The 19,566-nt window shown below is 47.3% G+C and overlaps 1 protein-coding gene across 1 annotated transcript in view; it reads right to left on the bottom strand.

Moving 5' to 3' along the window:
• Myo5b (myosin VB) overlaps positions 1-19,566 on the bottom strand; it is a 251,035-nt gene that overhangs the window by 48,564 nt on the left and 182,905 nt on the right. Inside the window, exons 17-21 of the mRNA XM_090353117.1 lie at positions 16,431-16,517; positions 7,424-7,535; positions 6,300-6,511; positions 4,600-4,756; positions 3,608-3,847 (exon numbers count right to left, since the gene is read on the bottom strand). Coding sequence (XP_090209243.1) covers positions 3,608-3,847; positions 4,600-4,756; positions 6,300-6,511; positions 7,424-7,535; positions 16,431-16,517 — 808 coding nt within the window. The remainder of the gene's footprint in view (positions 1-3,607; positions 3,848-4,599; positions 4,757-6,299; positions 6,512-7,423; positions 7,536-16,430; positions 16,518-19,566) is intronic.

The following is a 19,566-nucleotide window of genomic DNA, read 5'->3' as shown; positions in this document are numbered from 1 at the left end:
GGGGCCATTGGGGGCGATAGGGCCGGCTGCATAGTGGAAAGTAGCACATCTTGCACATGCTGTACTGTACTGTATGTTCTACACACTGTAGCATCACCTCATTCTTGCCTCACAGAGCTTCTGTTCAGTAAGGATGGCTGATACCCTGCATATTTCACAGTTGAGGAAGCGGAGGCATGCCGAGTCTAAAAAGCTGTAAGTTGTAACATGCTATGTTTCAAATGTGGGAGGGGAACCTTTTCTTTTTTCCTCACAAGCCCAGATCGGCCTTGAACTTTTAATCATCCTGCCTTCCAAATACTGCATTATAGGTGTACCTTACAATGCCCATGTTGAACGGGTGTTCTTAGTCATAAAACACTGACTAAGTAACTGTGTGTCGATTGCGGATATTGTGATCAAATTGATTTAAAGGGTAATGACTCAATCTACTGATTAGGATTATATTTTTCAGATAAAATGTACTTAAATGCACTTTTAAGTTCACAAAGGCCTAAGAAATAGACTCCCGTTATATAAAAAAGAATTGTAGCAACGGGACATGCCATTCCACATGTGCCTAACTAAATCTAATTTGGCAGAGGATTCCTGGGCTCCACTGTTTCTGCTGAATAGTTATACCTGACAGAGCAACATCAGGGATACTCAAATAAATGGCCTTGGGTTCTATGCCCGCATTTCCCACTGAAAGGTTCTGTGAATGGTGCTGTGCAGGAGATGGCAGTGTCACAGCACCAGGGACAGCTCTGCTCCTCCTAAACCATGACTTTCAAATGACCTTATCCTCTTCTCTGTTGTTTACTTGGCAATCTGGTATCCATCAGCATCTCTTTTCTCTAGTTGTGCGGTCAGCCTTAAGATATAAACTTGGGGTGTGGGCTTCAATTTGACCTTACTCTTCCGTTTCCTCCCTTGACCACCTCATAGGAACAGGGGTGATCTTACAGGATTTTCTACTTCCAGTCACTGAATTACAACCCAAGCTGGGACTCTCACAGATACTTTGGGACAACTTTTGCCTCTGGCCTCCTTGGCTCATTATGTGTTTTCCTTTTGGCTTAAAAACCTTATATTTCAAGAGAACTGGATTATCACCAGGAATGCCAAGGAAGAAAGAAATCCACACATGTCCACATGGCAGGTAGACCCCATCTACCAGGAGACAACAAGAAGACTCACAGCTCCACAGTGCAGTGGGGGAGGATCTTGCATCTCTTCCCCCAAACAGGGAGTCACTTGTATCTTAGATAGTGGGTACTGTAAATGTCTACTGGTTCAAGGTCATGTTCCTTGCACGAGCCTGAACCCAAACTAAGCCTAGAGCAGCCTTCTTTCGACTGAGAAGTGTGAACCATCTGTCCCAAGAGTCTCCCAGTGGGCAGAGATCTAACAATCTGATCAGGAGTGATAGCACATCATCGAAAGCAACCTGACAAGCATCAATCTCGACCAGACTACCTACTAGCAGTGTGACCTTGGGCAGTGTCCTCATCTTTAAAATGACCCAAACATTAATATTCATCTCCTAGGGTTGTGTAAGGATCCAACAAATTCATCTATGAGATTAATCCAGCATACTGTCAGGCCATAGGGAAGGATGTGAGAGAACAAGATCTCAGGCTCTGTGATCACCCGCTGGGCCGGGTACCTTGTCCAGGATGGTAACATCGGTTGAGGCACCCAGATGTTTGCTAAGCAGGAGGCTTAAGGCAAAAAGCTATGGTTAAAAATAGGCCTTTCAAATCTGCTTTCTTTTCAGGTTCCAGCATATGGACTATGAGACACTAGGTTTATTTTTATCCTTTGGAAATCACTTCTGACATCATCAAGGCTAATGCAGAGCCTTACTCAAAATTGAAGGCTAGGGTGATCCTGGAACAGCCATGGCCAAAGCCTCCTTAGACCTGGGAGGTTAGCTAGCTGTCTACACAATGTCTTCTGGGCAGCCATCGATAGTCCTATAGCAGCAATAAAAATCTTGGCAGTAGGCCTTTGAGCATATATTTTTCAAAGGCCCAGTGTCTGAGAACAGACTTCCCCACTCCTTTCCTTTCTGATGTATTACCAGAGCTGACCAGAGGCCAGGGTCCAGCAAGAGCTGAGTGTCTCTCTGCAGCAGAACTTTTACCCTGGAGAATGCACACAGGGAATCCATCCAGAGCGACAGCTCCTCTCAGAATGCCTGCTATCTCCTTAGTCCACCATCACCCATGTCTTTCTCTGTGGCTCTTGTTCAGAGTAGCTGATTTAGGTATAAAATGGCTCATTTATTTTCCTGTTCTGTTGGGATAATGAGAAGGTTTATAAACACCCAGCAAAAAAACTGTACAACAAAACGAGGTGACTTACAAGGCCCTGCCTGGTGGCCTTTCCTCTACGTTTCTTACTTCTGTCACACCCCAGTAATCCTGTGTCTTTTCAACCTCCTCCCATTGCTCAGGAGGCACTTGAAGCACACTGCAGGAGTCATCTGAACACCCTGCAGAAGCCAGGTGACAGTGAGCCTCTTTTCACTCAGCGGTGACAACTCACACGTTGAAAATGCTTAGGATCAAGAGTCCAGCATTATCCTCACTCCTGCCGAGGTGGAGTCCAGGTTGTAGTGTTTTCCGATTCTGTGGCATTGGCAAGGTATTTGATGTCCTTGACCCACAAGTTCCTCACCCCTAAGATAACCTCAAGAAGTCACAGGAGTTGACACATGCTGGACACTCAGGAATCACAAGGGGAATTCAGGCCATTGGCCTCACTGTGTTAGGATCCCTCCCCCTTAGGCAGCCAAATCAGTGAGACTCGTTATTTCCAGTTACCCACCCAGAAGCCACAAGTGGAGCTGTGGCTCAAGGGGTAGAATGCCAGACTACTTCCTGATCTGTCTACCTCGTCTTCTTGATCGCTCACACGTGAAAACAATCAGGATACGAATGCTCCCAGGCCATTGTACACACACGGAGGGAGGGTCAGCACAGCACGGACACAATGGGACAGTCACTAAGCACCTGCCTCTGCAGGGCCAGTGGACAGGCCTCAGTATTCTTAGCAGTTCTCTATTGCTCTATAATAAATAACTACCAGGCGAGTATCTCAAACCAACACAAGCGTATGGTTCTGGAGGGCAGAAGTCTAAAAGTGGTCAATGAGGCTGCCATCCTTCCAGACTCTGGGTGTGGGGGTGGTGAGTCCGTTCCCTTGCCTTTCCCAGCTTCCACAGTCTGCCTTGCTCGTGAGCCTCCCTCCTTCCCCCCTGTCCTCAGCTCCCCACCCCAAATCTCAAGGTCCAGTGTTCCCCTCACGAAGACCCTTGTGGTTCCACTAGACCTGCCTGGATGGTCCAGGATCATCTCCCATTTCAAGATCCCAACTGGAATTTGCCAAGCCCCTTCACCACGTGAGGTAATGTGTCCACAGACCCTCAGGACGGGTCATGGGCACTTTTGGGGGAAAGGACGCTGTTTTGCTTTCTGAGTGGAGCAACACCCCAAGGACTGCTAAGTTCCCTCTGGTCTTTGGTATCTGCAGTTCTCTGGGGAAGTTGTGGGTCCCTCTCAAACATTCTCTTGGTGTCCTAGCAATTCCAGTACCTGGTTAGGGAACTCCTGGCACTGACCTGGTCGTCGATCTTCCGCTGCAGCTGGACCACCTTGTTCTCCATGCCCACGTTGAGGCGTTTCAGGTGCTCGGCGGAGCGGGCCTCAATCTTGAGGGCCTTTAGTTCCTGCTTGGCTTTGAGCCTGCGGAAGGCGCACTGGATGACGATGGCGGCATCCCGCTGCTGCTGGAAGTGCCTGCGTGCCATCCAGCCCCGGACGTATTTCTGGATGACGGTGACCCTGTGCTGGACGAGGACCTGGCAGGAGACACAGTGTGGAGCTGCAGAGCAGGGCAGGCGCAAGTGCAGCTCACATAACCAGTCAGTGGTGACAGCCCAGGCTGGCCGTGGTTTTAGGAGACAGAGAATGTGTATTCTTCCAATAGTCGAGGCGTCAGTGGGCGTTTATGAACAGACTTAAGCCAGGTTCTTCCCTTACAGGAAAGCGCCTGTCAAATTTGTGTTTTCTTCTTGCTTTAATGGCTACAGAAACTAGAGTCTAAAAACCACAGAGGTGGAAGTGGCACTGTGACTCAACGTGGTAGAGAACTGGCCTTGAGCTTAAGAGCTCAGGGACAGTGCCCATGCCCAGAGTTCAAGCCCAGTGACTGGAAAACAAAACAAAACCCTCAGAGGTACGGGGATCCCGTAACTATCCTGTTCACCTCCCTTGTTTGACAAATGACATTCCTGTCCTGGTGCAGGGGAGCTGCAGGATTAAGGTGAGGTACTTCTCTTTCCTATCAAGTTAAAAACCACCTCAGAAATGAAAACATCATTTGTGTTCTTGTTTAATGCCCTGCAAAATCAATACTGTGCAATGGACTCATCAACAGACCTTGAGATTAGGAGAGAGCTGGCTGTCACACCTACAGTTGGTTCCTTGTGCAGGTTGTCTCCTGCTGATTGTCAAAAGGTATATAGTAAGATACATCCTCCTTTCCTCAAGGGACCTGGGAAGGCTCCTGTGGAAGTGCTCAGACTGTGAGTTTGTCTTGGTGTCTACTCACCTGGTGGTAGGTTCTGCGCACGAACATGGCCCGAGCAAAGGCCTGGATGACAGTAACAGCCCTGCGGACCCTCTGGTAGGCCTGGCGGGCCCTCTGCATGCGGTACTGCTTCTGGAACACCACGGCAGCCCGGGTCCTCCGCAGGTGTTCAGCCAGCCTGGGGACAGAAAGCCATAGGTGGCAGTACACAGAGAGCACTGGCCAGTTTGTAGAAGACTCTGAGCCATTTATAGTGCAAACCCCTCCCTCTATGGCCCTACTCAGACACCTGTGGCCACCCTCACTGCCCTGTACCAATGCCTCAGGTACTTGAAGCGTAGGTTCAGGGCAGCAGAATCAGCATATCCACTGTGGTACCAGAAGTTTTTCTACTGGTGCCAACCTAGGTCTGGTCCCTCATGACCCTTTCCTAATTTTCTCCTGTGTCTGGATACCTTTTGCCACAGCACCTGAGATCACACCACCTATCACATGACAGCAGTGCCTTCCGACTCTCTAACTCATCAGGTGGAGATGCCAGGGCAGTATCTTAGGCACCCAGAACCTCTGCACGTAGTTCAGGGCTCAGGAGCATAGGTGGGGCAATGACTGAAACATGCTTGCTCAAGCTCCACGGATCCCTCAGTTTTCTCATTTCTTGAGAACTTCCTGCCTGAAGGAGGGCATCTCCTTTTCTTCCTTTAATTTCTGCATTCACTACTCTACCTTTCCCCAGGAGGACAGAACAGATGAACACTTCCTGCCCTTCTTAGGGGTCTCAGGGCTGCCAGGCATAGATAACAAGGGCCTAGGTGCCAAATGCTGGGGCAAACATTGGAAGTCATTTAATGCGGCCTTGGGGGAGGAGGAGGCCCACTGAGGCCACCTGTCACCATTGGCTGAGACACGTAGTTCTCTGTGCCTTCCTCACACCTGACGGCCTACACGTTCCCTCCCTTCAGGAAGACCCGTCCTAGCTCTGTTACACCTTGAGTCCTCACAAGCCCCACGAACACAGTCCTTTGACGGTGGTGTAAGTAACCTAGCAAGGACTGTGGAGAATCATTCATGCCCGTCCTGTCTTTTCATGTCGACAGCTTCTGCTCCTAGGCTCCTTTCCACAGTTCAGAGGTGACTGATGACACTTACAATCTCTGCTCACATGTGGGTACAAGGCTGGTGACTGGTGTCTGGGAGCTCAGGCACACGTGGGGAGGAGCAAGCCTCCACCTTTTCCTTACAGAGGTCTGCTCTGAGCTAGGAGCTCAGGAGTGTTCACTTGCTCATTCTAGCTCTAGCAGAAATAGCTGCGCAGTACCTGTGAAACTTTGGCTCCAAACACAAGACCTCATGGCAATTATTGTCACTTCTCCAAGGAAGGTGCCACTCGGAGTGGGCTCTGGCTGGCACCTGACAAGCCATGTAAAGGGCTGAAGGGCCTCTTATCAGAGGCTCCCACACCTGCCTCAGTGGAGATGGATCCTGGGATCTTACATTCCCTAGCGAGGGGATGGTGTGGGGGCAGCATCCTCGGCATGGCATCCTAGATTCACTGCAAGGTAGACACTGTAGGGAGACAAAGTCAGACCCTCTCTGCCAGCTTAGTGTAGAATTTCATGAAGATCTTTCTAGACCTTTCTAAAAGAGAACCACTCTGGTTATGAAGGATGGCAGAGGTCATTGCCCACTTCCTGGCCCACATCCACATCACTTCGGCTCACCTGCGGGCCAGGAATCCTCGGCAGTGCCTCTGCAGGGTTAAGGTAGCCCTCTTCAGCCTGTGGTACTTCACCTTCTGCAGCCAGCCCCGGACTGTCTTCTGGATCGTGATGGTGGCTGCCCGGAACTTGTCGGCCCGCAGCTTCTCCAGGTAGGCCACCTGGCCTGCCCGGAAGAAGATCTTGGTGCGTCCAAACTGGAACTTGTCTGGATTCTTTACAAGGTGGGGAGGAGAGCTGGTTGGTCATCAGTGAGCCAAGAGGTAGCTTGACCCATGCCACCACAGGCATCTAAGGCAGATTTCAGTGCTGGAGATGACATATGCCTCTTGGCATGTAACAAGAACTCTCTGTATTTGTTCCACAGACAGGGGACAGGTACTAGGTGTGGCACTGGGATGCAGTACGTACATAAAGCCTGCTATCCAAGAACCAGCACTCCAGGGAGGGCAGAGAGACAAGCAAACACAAACTCTATGATTTTAGGTCATGGTGTGAATTAGGAAGAAAGTGAGGGGCCTAGTCGTAGAGTGCTTGCTCCGCATGCATGAAGACCTGGGTTTGATTCCTTGGTACCACATACATAGAAAAAGCCAGAAGTGGTGCTGTGGCTCAAGTGATAGAATGCTAGTCTTGAAAAAGCCCAAGGACAGAGCTCAGGCCTTGAGTTCAAGCCCCAGGACTGGCAAAAAAGGGAAGAAAGTAAAGTTGGGGATGGTTGAAAAGACTGGTCAAGGAGGACACCTCTGTGGAAGTAGTGTCAGTGCAAAGACCAGTATGAACTGAAGAAGGCTGCTCAGAGGAGGAAGTGTGGAGAAGGGCCATTCCAGAGAGCATGGCAAATGCCAGGAGCCCAGCTATAAAGGAGCCAGAGATCTAGAGCCAGTGGCCCCAGCTAACCGCAGCTTCCTCACACATCCAAGAGCAGAACCAGCTCCACTTTCTGTGTGCACTGAGATGTGAAGAGGCCAGCAGGTACACTAGGTAAGTGAAGTGCCTGGTCTTTCCCAGCCACTGATGTAGAAAATGGATTCACATGCAAGCAGCAGTTTCTTAAGATGAAAGCAAAAGCCCGTGTTCCTCATAGCTTCCAGGTCAACTCCCCACCCACCCCAAGCTCTGCTCACCTTGATGAGGCTTTCCAGGACAGACTTGCAAATGGCCTTCTTGTCTGTGTTGGCAAGCTCTCTCTTCTTGACCAGCACCCGATACCGGTTGAAGAAGTCATGGTAAGTCCACCTGAAAGGAAAGCAAAGCCATGGCAACCTCTGATGGCATGCTGTAGTGTCAGTGCTAAGGCATGAAGCCATTCAAGAGCAGCACTGACCACCATGGGATTTGCATCCTCCCCATAGTCCTCCGACAATTCCAGTGTGGGGTGATTCTTGGACGAGAGGGAAGTTGGGGGCTACCTCCTCCTGCACCCCAGAGGGCTCCCTCTCTTGCTGCTGTTGCTGAAGGACTGGGACTCAGTTTAATTTTTTAAATATTAATTTATTTTCATGGGGTTTGAACTCAGGGCTTTGAACTCTCCCTTAGCTTTTTTGCTCAAGGTTGTCTCTCTACTATTTGAGCCACACCTCTGCTTCCAACTTGATGCTAGTTAACTGGAAAGTAAGAGTCTACTGGCTTTGAAACGGGATCCTCAGGTCTCAGCCTCTCAAGTAGCTAAGATTACAGGTAAGAGTCACAGGTGCCTGGCTCAGCTTTATTTTTAAATGCTGGTTTTCTTCTAGAGCATCAATTATTTTCACTGCGAAGGGGATTTTCGGTTTAAAGCCCTGCAAAGGTGTTCGTAGACCATCTCTGCCTTTTCTAAGCCCTTGGCTAGTGGAGGCACACAGTGAGGCCCAGAAGTTTCAGGCAAGGCTTACATGCCTGTGTCTAGGATGTGCACTGTGTGTATCTTGTTTGGAAGTCATGGGATGCTGCACCAAGCCTGTGCACCTGATTTTTCCCATCTCTGGGGACCTTGTTGAAAAACTGTGCAGATGCTCAGATCAGCTCACCCCATCCAGTGGAGACGCCAATGGATTGTCTCCCTTCCCCTAGGGCTTATCTGCCTTGAAGAGGTACTTCTAGAAACTTTATCCAGGGAAAGGCAGTTGTGGTATATTAGGAACTTTGGAGTTGGACACAGTGTCTCAACAGTGGGATATCACAATACTTGCATTTCCATAAACTTGGAGGGAGACTACTATCTTAGCAGTGGGTCTCAGAGCAAATAAAATACATTTTTCCATATCATTTTTTCCCTCTTCATGTAACATGTTTAGCTTAGAGGCAGTTCCTTTTCTAAAGGGCTTTCTGAGCTATCATTCACATACCATAAAATTTACCTTTGAAAGTACTCAACTTGATAGCAGATACTCTAATATTTGCAAAGTCGTACAATCATCTCCAGTATGAATTCCAGAACATTTCCACACTACCGCAAAAGAAATCCCATGACCATGTCCCGCTCCCTGCAGACACTGGCAATCGCTAGTGTCATTGTCCTATACTTCGTATCTCTTAAGCTGCCTCTGCCTTTCATAACTCTAGTGGCACTGGGGAATGAGCTCGTGTGTTCCGCTCAGAACTGCACACATATGCATGGATGCTTTTCAGGAGTGTGGGCAGAGTGTTTCTGGAGTCCCCAGGATTTTAGGGCAAGGAAAGGCCCCTTTGCCATCTTTTCTCTCCTCACGGAAGAGAAACCTTTCCACACTCCAGTTATGGAGTGATTGTGAAGAAAATCCACCAAGTGTCCAGACATGTATAAATGGCTTTAAAACACGAAAATGTTACAAGAACGATGACTCAATATTTACGTACCCAATGTAATGGACATGGTATTGGAAATATAAGCATCACTACATAGACATAAAAATTTATGACTCTATAGACATAATGCTTTATTACATAGATTAATATGTATCTATGACATACAAACTCTCAGCTTAATTTTAATTATGTTCTAAAATCTAAGTGCCAGTGATTGTATAGAGATTCCTTTCTTGAATACTTGATTGTTAAACATGTCATTTGAAATATGATATAAAAATCAATGTTAATAAATTATTTAATAAAAATAAATTAAAAAATGAAAATGTGTAAGGTTCTTTGTCCAGCAAATGAAGCTTCAATTATTTCAATCAGGCATCATGGATGCCAAGAAAACTCTTAAGGGCTGACAATCCTTGAATGCCTGACCAATTCTTGAGTGACTTAATACTGGATTTTGAGAACAGAGAGAAGACAAAGTTACAAACCGGATATGGTTTTGTTTTTGCTTTTGTTCCAGTCCTGGGGCTTGAACTCAGGGTCTAGGTACTGTCCTGAACATTTTTTTTTTTTGCTCAATGCTACCATTCTACCACCTTAGCCACAACACTACTTTTGGCTTTTTTGATGATTAATTGGAGATAAGAGTCTCATGGACTTTCTTGCTTGGAGCTGGCTTCAAACCACTATTTTCAGCTCCTTGAGTAGTTAGGATTACAAGCACTGGTGCTTGGCTATTTTGTTTTTAATACTTGCAAAGACTATTAACAATTTCCAAGTCTTTCCAGTTTTAGACACAGACCATCCTCTCTGATATTTTCAGGTAGGGAAAGACAGATGTGGACAATAATTAAACACTGATGCATAAAATAAGTTCATAAAATCGAGGTCCACTTGTTCCTCATGCCCAGTAAATGTCCTAACACTACCTTCAGTGGCCTGTGGGACAGGTATTGGCTCTTGACTTTCAGAGGGCATGTCTCACGTTCTGTGTCAGGGTTATTTGTGTACTCGGTTGTCATGCTGCTCTTTCTGACTTGGCAGTTTTGCTAGGGAAATAATTAAGCAGCATTTAGTTAGGCTAAAAACCTTAAATGCTTCTAATTTGAAAATCTTACTGCTGACAGTTCCATAATTCAAAGAAATTATGACAGTGGGAAGATGTGACTAGAGACACTAAGGCCAGTTTGCTTCTAGCTTGGAGTTTGGAAATACAGGAAATAGGCTCTGCCTTTGCCTAGCAGTGAAATTATAGATAAGTCTCAGGCTGAGTACCTCACCTTCCCTACCTGTAAATTGGAAGGACTATCACCTACTTCACAAAAGCATCTCCTGGGGCTTTAACACAGCCATCCCAGAGACTGCTGGGAAAGCTGCAAAACTTCCCAAGATTTAAATGATGCTGATGGGGGAAGGAATTCTAGGTTCCTGTAGGAAGGTCACCATCCCCTGCAAACAGGACTGTTGGCCTGAGCATATGCTCCCTTGGGAGTGGCCAGAGAGGTCCACATCCAGAATGGCTGTGGCTTACTGACTATGAGGTGTCTTTTAAACAAATCCTGGCCCCAGTGCTCTTCTCTATTCTAGAGTATCGAGACAAGAGTCCCCTCCCAAGTCTATGACTAGGCTCTGACAGCCACTCCAGGGATGTGAGCCTCCCCCAGGCCTGCTTCTGTTGCAGCCATGCTTGAGCACCTCTGACTACAGCACCTTACTGCCTCTCAAATAGGGGCCTCCCTCACCTGGTACGCTCTGGTCTGCTGGGAGGCAGAGGGCACGGCCTGATCGGAAAAGCCCAGGGCCTATGCCCACTTGCAGGCCAGGCAAGCTTTTAGCAGAGCCTTCCATCTGGAAGGATATCTCCTTGAAATTGGCACCTTCAAGTCCACCAACCAAGACTAACAGTCCCTGTCTGGATATAGTGTTATGGAGATTCATTATCATGGACATGAGAACTACCTTCCCCCCTCCTGTCTCTTTCTCTTTCTCTCTCTCTCTCTCTCTCTCTCTCTCTCTCTCTCTCTCTCTCTCTCTCTCTCTCTCTCTCTCTCTCTTCATTAAGAGAATCCACTGCTGTGATTGGTGTGGGAAATGTTTTTAAAGCCTCCTTATAATTCTGTAGCCTGAAGCTTTCGGGGGTGGGGTAGGGTGTGTGTGGGGGGTGAAAGCTGAGGAAGTTTGAAATCTTTTCAGAAACAGGCTGATGAGATGGAGGGAAGAAGAGCTGACGTCTAGGCCAGGTTTTGTGTCACTTCTTTCATCTTCTCTGTGAATATCTCACATTGAAGGAATCCTCCCATACTTGTGTTGTATAAGCAGTATTTGCCTCATGGTTCTTCTAGACACAAAGCTGTGAAAGCCTCAGGGAGAGAGGCAGGTGACTACCAGACCTGATCACTGGGGAGCTGTGCTGGAGCTGGGTGGGTAGGAGATCTCCCTTCCAGACAGTGCATTCATCACCATGCTTTATGCACCTTACAATGAAGGTATTTCTTGGCCACGTACAGCATTTCAAATTGAATGGTACATTTCCATTTTAAGCTAGCCTCCCAGAAAGCTATAATTCTTAGGGAGGATAAAAATAGACAGGTACCCTGAAGCCAGGGGGAGGGCAGCACAACTGCTTCTGGCAGCTATGACACAGTCATCTCCTCTGACTTGGTGGACTTTAGGGGCATGTGTGACAGTCTCACTTTTGAACGAGTAAGAATTCTTCCAAGGAACCAGGAGACTGGATGGAGTACCTAAAATCCTGGACCCCTTAGAGAATGATTCTATGAAAGATTCAGCTCATCTCTTTGCAATTCTGGACTATGCGTTTTCTTTCCTTTTGTTGCCTTGTACAGAGAAATGTAGGAAGATGTGCAAACTGGAATTCTCTTAATCAAAGAAGCCTCTTAAAGTCTCTTGGGGAAGCAGTCTGAAGTTGTACAGATTGTTTCTTGAAAGGTAATAAAAGTGAAATCACTTTATTTTGGCACCAGTCCAGGGGCTTGCACTCAAGACCTGGGCACTGGCCCTGAGATTTTGTCCTTAGGCTAATGCTCAACCATGTGAAGCACAGCTCTACTTCTAGATTCTTCAGTGCTTAATTTAAGAGTTCCACAGACTTTCCTGTCCAGGCTGGGTTCAGACCACAATCCTCAGGTCTTTACCTCCTGAGTAGCTAGGATTATAGACGTGAGCCCCTGGACCCTGGCCCTTTTTAATGTTTTCAGCAGCTGAAGCGGTGAATTCTTCTTGGGGATAACTCTCAGGGTGCCCAGTCCCACTCAGGTCTCCCAAAGTCAGGTCAACAAAATGACTGCTCTGCGCTCCACTCTGAGGCTCTTCCTGTATTTTCCTCCGTAGATGACGTATTGCCTGCATGTGGCAGCGATAAAAACCTCACTTGGCTCATCCTTGGATGTAGAAGCATGCATCAACTTTCTGAGTTACGTAGTTAGGTGGCTCTATTTCTTTCTACTCAGTGATGTCACTCACAAATGCTTACCAGGGTTGGCAAGCACAGAAGATTAACCAGCAGGGATGAGCCCAAAGATTCCAGGAGCGGGAGCTTCGTCCTAACCCTTAGCACTCCTTTTCCAGACAAGTGCCACCTGCAATATAACCCTCTTTCAGTAAGTGCTGCTTTTCAGACTAGAAATTTGATATTTCCAATGGCAGTTTAGGGAGGGAATCCTGTCTTGGTCCTGAAATGCACTAGGGCAGCAGACATAAGTGGGGCTCGTAGGGTGCATCCTGGATCTAGGCACACACCTTCAAATCATGGCACTAGGCAACATTTTCCATGATACCAGAAATAAATTTTTCCTTTCCTCTGTACACTTTCTATAATCCCTATAATGACAAAAACAGAAGGTGCAGACGCACTCGTAATTACCTGCTAGGAAGATGCCTGAAACAATTAGGTTGACAGGAAAACACATTTGTCAGGCACTCTGTAAGAGGCCAGGAAGTTGTGGCATGCTGACCCACTGACAACTCTGACTGCAGACAGGTGGAGTGAGCAGCAGGAGAGGCCATTTTGCATATGGGGCTAAAGTCTTGGCGGGCATGTGTGCTTTGAGATGCCTAGATGAAGTGAAAGCACACCTGGAGTCCCAGCTTGCTGCGACTGGGAGATTAAGTAGTCACCACAGGGCACTAAGTGGGCAGAGAAGGGCTCCTTCACCTCTGCCCATTCCTGGAGGGCACACTGTGGCTGGGCTGGCAGCAGTCTCCTATTGCCTCCCCACCAAATGAATCCTCCTCGCTCTAAGACGGAGCTCAAGTCTCACCTTCCCACACTTGTACTACAACTTTGCACCTGGGCTTGTTTCTCCCTAACTTCTTGGGTCACTTCGAGCTGTGAACTCCTGGCAGACAGGGGCCAGTACAGGGTAGGATGCTCAGTACAGCATGAGACAAGGAGGAGAAAGATTGAGAGAAGAACCCAGGAGACCAATAGCTGCTCTCATGCTACATAAAGTTCATGTGAGACTCAAGAAGTAAAATCACCTCCCGTGTCCTCTATCTCTAAACCAGACCAAGTCATGCTGAGACAGAAAACACACTAGGAGCAGATGGCACACACAGCCATCTGATTTCATGGGGTGAGCTGTGAGGAAGCTTAGTGGTGAATCAGAAGTGGCAGATGTGAACAGACCATCTGCCTTCCCACACGCTTTCCTGTGTCTCCCCATAGCTGGACATAGTCTTGTAGATGCCTCCTGCTGCACAAGCCACCATCAGTCTACAAGGCCATGGTGAGTTTTTCCACACACCTACAGGCTTCTGAGGCTGTGCGAAATTGTGACCTTAAGCTTTGTACTTTATTTATATATTTGTTTATTTATTTTTGTGAGTCATGGGGCTTGAACTTGGCCTGGGCATTGTCCCTGAGCTCTTCAGCTCAAGGCTACCACCCTACCCTTGAGCCAAGTCCCACTTCCCATTTTTCTTAGTAGTTAATTGGAGATAAGAGTCTCAGGTCCTTTGGTGCCCCCTGGCTTTGAACCTCGATCCTCAGATCTCAGCCTCCTGATTAGCTAGGATTACAGGTGTGAGCCAACACGCCTGGCATTCTTACATAATTTATACGAGATACTTAGCTCCATGTTATTTTGGTGCTGGGGATGGAATTCTAAACCTCATGAATGTTAGGCATACGCTCTGTTACTGAGCTTTTACATTACTTCATATGACCTGCAGACTGACATTTACAGTTACTTAGAGTTCTGGAATTTTTAGAACGGACTTTTGAAGTAGCCACACCCACTGGGATTTCACAAAAAACAAATATAAAAAATTTCAGTTTAGACATGGTCTACCCAGATAGTTACACCCATAGGGAGGCAGGTTCTTGCCTGCGTGCGTGCGTGCGTGCGTGCGTGTGTGCGTGTGTGTGTGTACAGGCTGGTACTGGAGCTTGAAGTCACGGCCTGAGCATTGTCCTTTAACTTTCTTGCTCTAAGGCTGGCATTGTACCACTTGAGCAGCAGCTTCACTTCAGATTTTTGGTGGTTAACTGCTGATAAGAATCTCATGGATAAGGGGTATCAATGTGTGAGAAATAATGCACCTGATAATTGGTGAATATAATGCTAAGCCCTCTATACATTAAAAGAATCTCAAGGATATTCATGCTTGGGTTTGCTTTGAACTTCCATCTTCTGACAGCCTTCTAGGATTACGGGTGTGCATTGGCTTGTATCTTAATGAGTATTAAATACTTAAGGGCATAGCATTCTGCTGAGAACCTTAGATAGGATATACTCTCCTTCCTCATAGTAATGTAAGAAGTATGATTAGACCACTAAAAGATAAGGAAACTTAGGCTCACAAAGATTAACTTGCCTAAGGGCCCAGACAAAAAGGGTGGGAAACAACACCTGAATAAGAGCTTGAATGTAAAGCCAGGTCTTTTCCGCGGTTACCCAAGCCACAGTTCAGAAGTGTACACTCTTGGCTCACAACTGGAGAGCAGATAGTCTGGGAACAGCACAAGGCTGTCAAGACTGCCACCATCCTTTCTCCTCTGACAAACCCTGGTGGAGGAGTTTTAGATGAGCAATACCTTCCCTATCCATAACATACAGACATGGTTACACCACAACATCCCGACTGTCACAAATTGCCCTCTAACAATTTCTAACCCAAGTTGGCCACAATCTACTGAACTGACTTGCTGAACCTCTAGTGAGGCTTGCAAAGTACAATTCTGAGAAATAGTGGAGTCCAGAGAACCCAATAGATGGAGAAGCCAGGAGCAGAGCTTGATGTCTTCAAGCGAGTTATTCCATTGAGTGAAACAGACTTGGGTAAGAAGCCTGGGCCTATAGCAGACTCTAAAAGGTAGTAGGGGTGATGAAACCACAGTTAGTTGAATGCAGAATCACTGAGCCTGAACCTTCAAGAGGTCATCTGATACTCAGGGCAGATTGGGAAAAGGCATGCCACACTTCCAGAGTCTTTATCAGAAACATGAGCAGGTCCCTCTCATTAACAGTGGGTGGGCATCTATTTGTGTTCAGATCCAAGATTAAAAACCAAACCAAACCAAACTGCCTTTTGTTCCCAGGCAAAGAAGGATGTGGTGGAGAAAAGAATAATGGGAGCCTGCAACTTGGTGCCTGCAATCACTCTGAACAATGCTTGAATCTTCGGGGTTTGAAAAGCTGCCTGGATATTACAGACTAGAAACAGTTCTAATCTTTTCCATGACAAATACAAATTAGTGATCCAACCAGCAACTTTCCCCGAGGCCTAATCAATTAGGGAATCTTTTATAATTAAGGTGTTAATGGGCAATTAATCACAGCCTAAGAATTGGTCCCTCCCTGCAGGGGAAGGCACAGGAGTTCTGGGGGGAAACCTGTATTATATCCATCTCCTGACACACAGGGAATTCTCAGGGACAGCAGGTCCTTTGGGCAGTACCAAAGTCCTGTGCTACTGCACTGTCCTGCTCAGTCCCTGTTAATAGTTCTGCTTCTGTGACACTGGGAGGTAAGCTGGGCAATTTTGGAAGATCCCCTCTTCTATATCAGGTACACCTGATATGATACATGTACGGGAGGCTGAGCTTGGGAGGACTGTGGTTGGAGGCCACCTCTCAGTAGAAAATTCTGTAAGACTTCATCTCAATGAGAGAAGAGAGCTATGCAGACATGCATCTATCATCCAAAAAACAGGACAGCAGCTTCTGGACACAGTTGGGAAGGAATTAAGACCCTATTACAAAACAAACCAACCTGCACAATAGAAGATGAATCGTGGCTTAACAGAATAGTGCCTTCCTAGTAGGTGCAAGGCTCTGGCTAGCAGCACACAGGAGGGCTTCTAGTGGCTCTGTGCCCTGGAAGTGTGAAGCTGGCGACACATTACCTGGATGGATAGCCTGCTGCGCTGATACGAATCGTCTCCAGTACCCCACAGGCTCTGAGCTGCTGCACGGCTCTCTTGGGATCAAAGCTGCCAAACAAGAAGATAAGCCATGAGCAGCCACCCTGGAAAATTATCAGAACATTAGAGAAAGAAAGCATTCCTCTAATGAAGCCCGCAAGGCACCTGCTACCACTGAGCTACAGAGGTATCCAGACAAGGTCAGGAGCCATTTCGGCAGCTTCAGTTCAGTGGCAAGGCGCACGTGTACATACTGAATCTCAACAGGGTGGTGATCTCGCTTTTCTTTGCCCACGTCCTACCCAACCTCCAAGACTCATAAGCCGTCTCTCCTAAGCTTGCCTTATTCTGTTCACATTGGCATGTCTTATTTCAGTGTCTGTAACCTCAGTTCTTGGCACCATAAACATTTTTTTGGATCAGCAGTTCAAGGCAAGTTGCCACACTTACCTTGTAGTGTGGACTTAACTGGCTACATGTATGCTTTGGGCAAAGTAACTTAATCTCTTTTGTTTCTAGGCTTATTAATCTATGAAATGGGTATAGCATTAGTAACACCCATTTCTAGGATTATAAAGTAGAAATGCCATGAATGGATCATGAAAGCAAGCACAACAGCATCTGGCACGAGAAAAGGGCACATCTATCATTAACTAGAATCAGCTGCTCAATTAAGAGTCTTATAGATGAAAAGCATCACCTCCCTGTCGTTAGATGGGTGCCATCTTTAACCACTCCCATGTTCTCCAATGCTAAGTCCGGTACTGAAACCAAGTATCTGTTCATACCGCTGCTTCCCTCCCCTCCTCCCCCACAGGCACAGCACTGCAGAAGAAGTCAGCCCCTCCTGAAGGGCCTGTGTGCTGGAAAAGGAGAGCAGAGGGCACGGGAGTCCACTGAGGCAGCCTGTAGGAAAAGGCAACAGGGTGGCTAGGTGCTCAGTCTTCATGGAGGGACTGGAGGTGAGGTTCTGCCTAACATGAGCAAGGCCCCGAGTTCAAAACTTAATTAAAAAAAAATTAAGCTGACTGAGATTGAATCATTCTTTATGATTTATGAAGACTACTGTTCTCTGTGGCCTAAATGTCCCCTTCCTTTCTGATGGCACATAGCTCAAATGAAGCTAAGGCTAGGCTTCTTTTGTTGCCAGCAGGCTCACAGCCATGGGTCCAGGAGATCACAGTAGCTTTGGCAGGAACTTAGTCAGGCTGTTGGATACCTGGCTTCCCCCGGTGGATACAGGAAGGTGGTGCTACATCAGCTTAGGACCTGCCTTTGCCCTGGGGCTGCCCTTTGACACAGCATTTGTCATTCTTTGATCGCCAAGGTGTTCTCTTCCCAGCAAACAAGCTCACCCAGATTCTGGACCTCTGGATCTGGGCTGGAGTCTGCCCCCTTGGGACATCACCCCATGAGAATCCTTGTTTGTTTTCCCATCTTTATGTGACCCGCTTAACTCCTGATCCAAACCCCTCTCTTATAAATGGGCCTGGGACCCAGAAGGAAGTTCATGAAACCGAGGCATCCGGCAGATGGTGCTCTGGGCTTGCCTGGGCTCAGTGGGCACTTTCTCAGTGACTTAGAGCTGCTTACATCTGCATGCATTCTGCATTTCATGCAGGATCTTCAGGCCCTGAAAATATCCATATGCTCACTTTTACCTCCTCAGTCTCTCATCTGATCTTCCTCCTACACTTAGCTTCTTCCTATTCTCTTCCTGACCATTGCAACCCCAAATGATGCTACCTACCTTTGGGCCAGTCATAACACTGAGTGTCTACAGCACAATGGAACGCTGAATTTCTCTTCAATGGTGAACAGAAATGACTTAATTTCATCAGAACTCTGCAGAGTCAAGGGTCTGATAATATGCACCAAGGGCCTCCCTGTGTGTCTGCCCTTTCTCTGTGCCAGGCCATCTTTGGTTTTCCTCCATAGGAAGTGTCACAGTTCTGGGCTCAGAGCAAGGGTCTCATCAATCTGAGTGGCAATGATTAATCTCACTAAGTTCCTTGGTACCTAAAGGCTGCTTGAAACCTTGAGAGACAACAAGTGGCCTTTGGGATGCAGGCTCTGCTCCTTTTCGGAGCTGTTCAGGCAACCTGAGGATGTACCTGAACTCTGGAAGGGTCTTTCATGGACTGGGAGTCCTTGCGACAGGCTCAGAAGCTCATCACTGCAGCCTACTAGGGGTAGGTGGCTTCTCCTAGTCCCGTATGGGTCTAGCTGCAGTCCCTGCTTCCTTCACAGACTCCTACTATTTCTCTAGGAGCAAAGGAGCAGATGCCGTGAAAACCCTTCCTTACAAGGACCATTCCTCTTCCCACTATCCATATCCCTGTACTTTGCTATGTTGTAGTTTGTCAACACCTGGCAACCAAGCTTTACCTAGTTCCAGTCTAGTGGCTGGATAATGGCTTGCCAAGACAAATTCCCACCCCATGCAAGCATAGTATAAATTATTTGAGAACAGAATTAGGAGAGGGCTAGTCTTCTCTTTGTGTCCCCCAAACCATACCTACAGCCATTCCCCCAGAGCTCGGCACTCCTCCTGCTTGGTTTCTTGGTGAATCACCTCCTTCCTTATATCAGCCCTTTGCCCCAGAGGTGACAACACCAGTCCTCTGAGGAAAAGGAGCAAGGCTGACCTCAGCTCTGCTGCTAATTGCTGGCCCCACTTATGCAAGGCAGAAACTCTCCGACACTTTTTTTCCTCATTCATTCAATGAGTGCTGAGGAACTCTAATCAACTGCAGTTCATACATTTGCTGTAGCGATGAAGTAATGAAAATAGGGGGACATTGGAGAGAAATGCAAGAAGATGATACATGGAAAATACTATCATCTCCCTTCCCTGCACACATATTTACAGGGAACTGGGAACTGTACAGCCTTGCAGCCTTCTGTTCTCTCATCTTCTCTCCCTTGCAGTAAAGAAAATTCCCGTCAAGCCTCTCATCTTGCCTACCCACTGTCACCATAAGCTGACTAGGAAAGAAACACCAGCCTTTCTACTTTTATGTTTTGAAGAACACGTGATAATAATTAGTCCCTAACTCAACTGAAAAATCACCAGATATGGAGGAACTCCAAAGCATCAAGTTTACTGTCTTCTCAA

This window comes from Megascapheus bottae, chromosome 19, assembly GCF_031878675.1.
Source record: "Megascapheus bottae isolate mThoBot1 chromosome 19, mThoBot2.hap1, whole genome shotgun sequence".
NCBI classification, from domain to species: domain Eukaryota; kingdom Metazoa; phylum Chordata; class Mammalia; order Rodentia; family Geomyidae; genus Megascapheus; species Megascapheus bottae.
The sequence above is the reverse complement of the archived record's forward strand: the minus strand, read 5'-3'. Positions and strand labels throughout refer to the sequence as shown.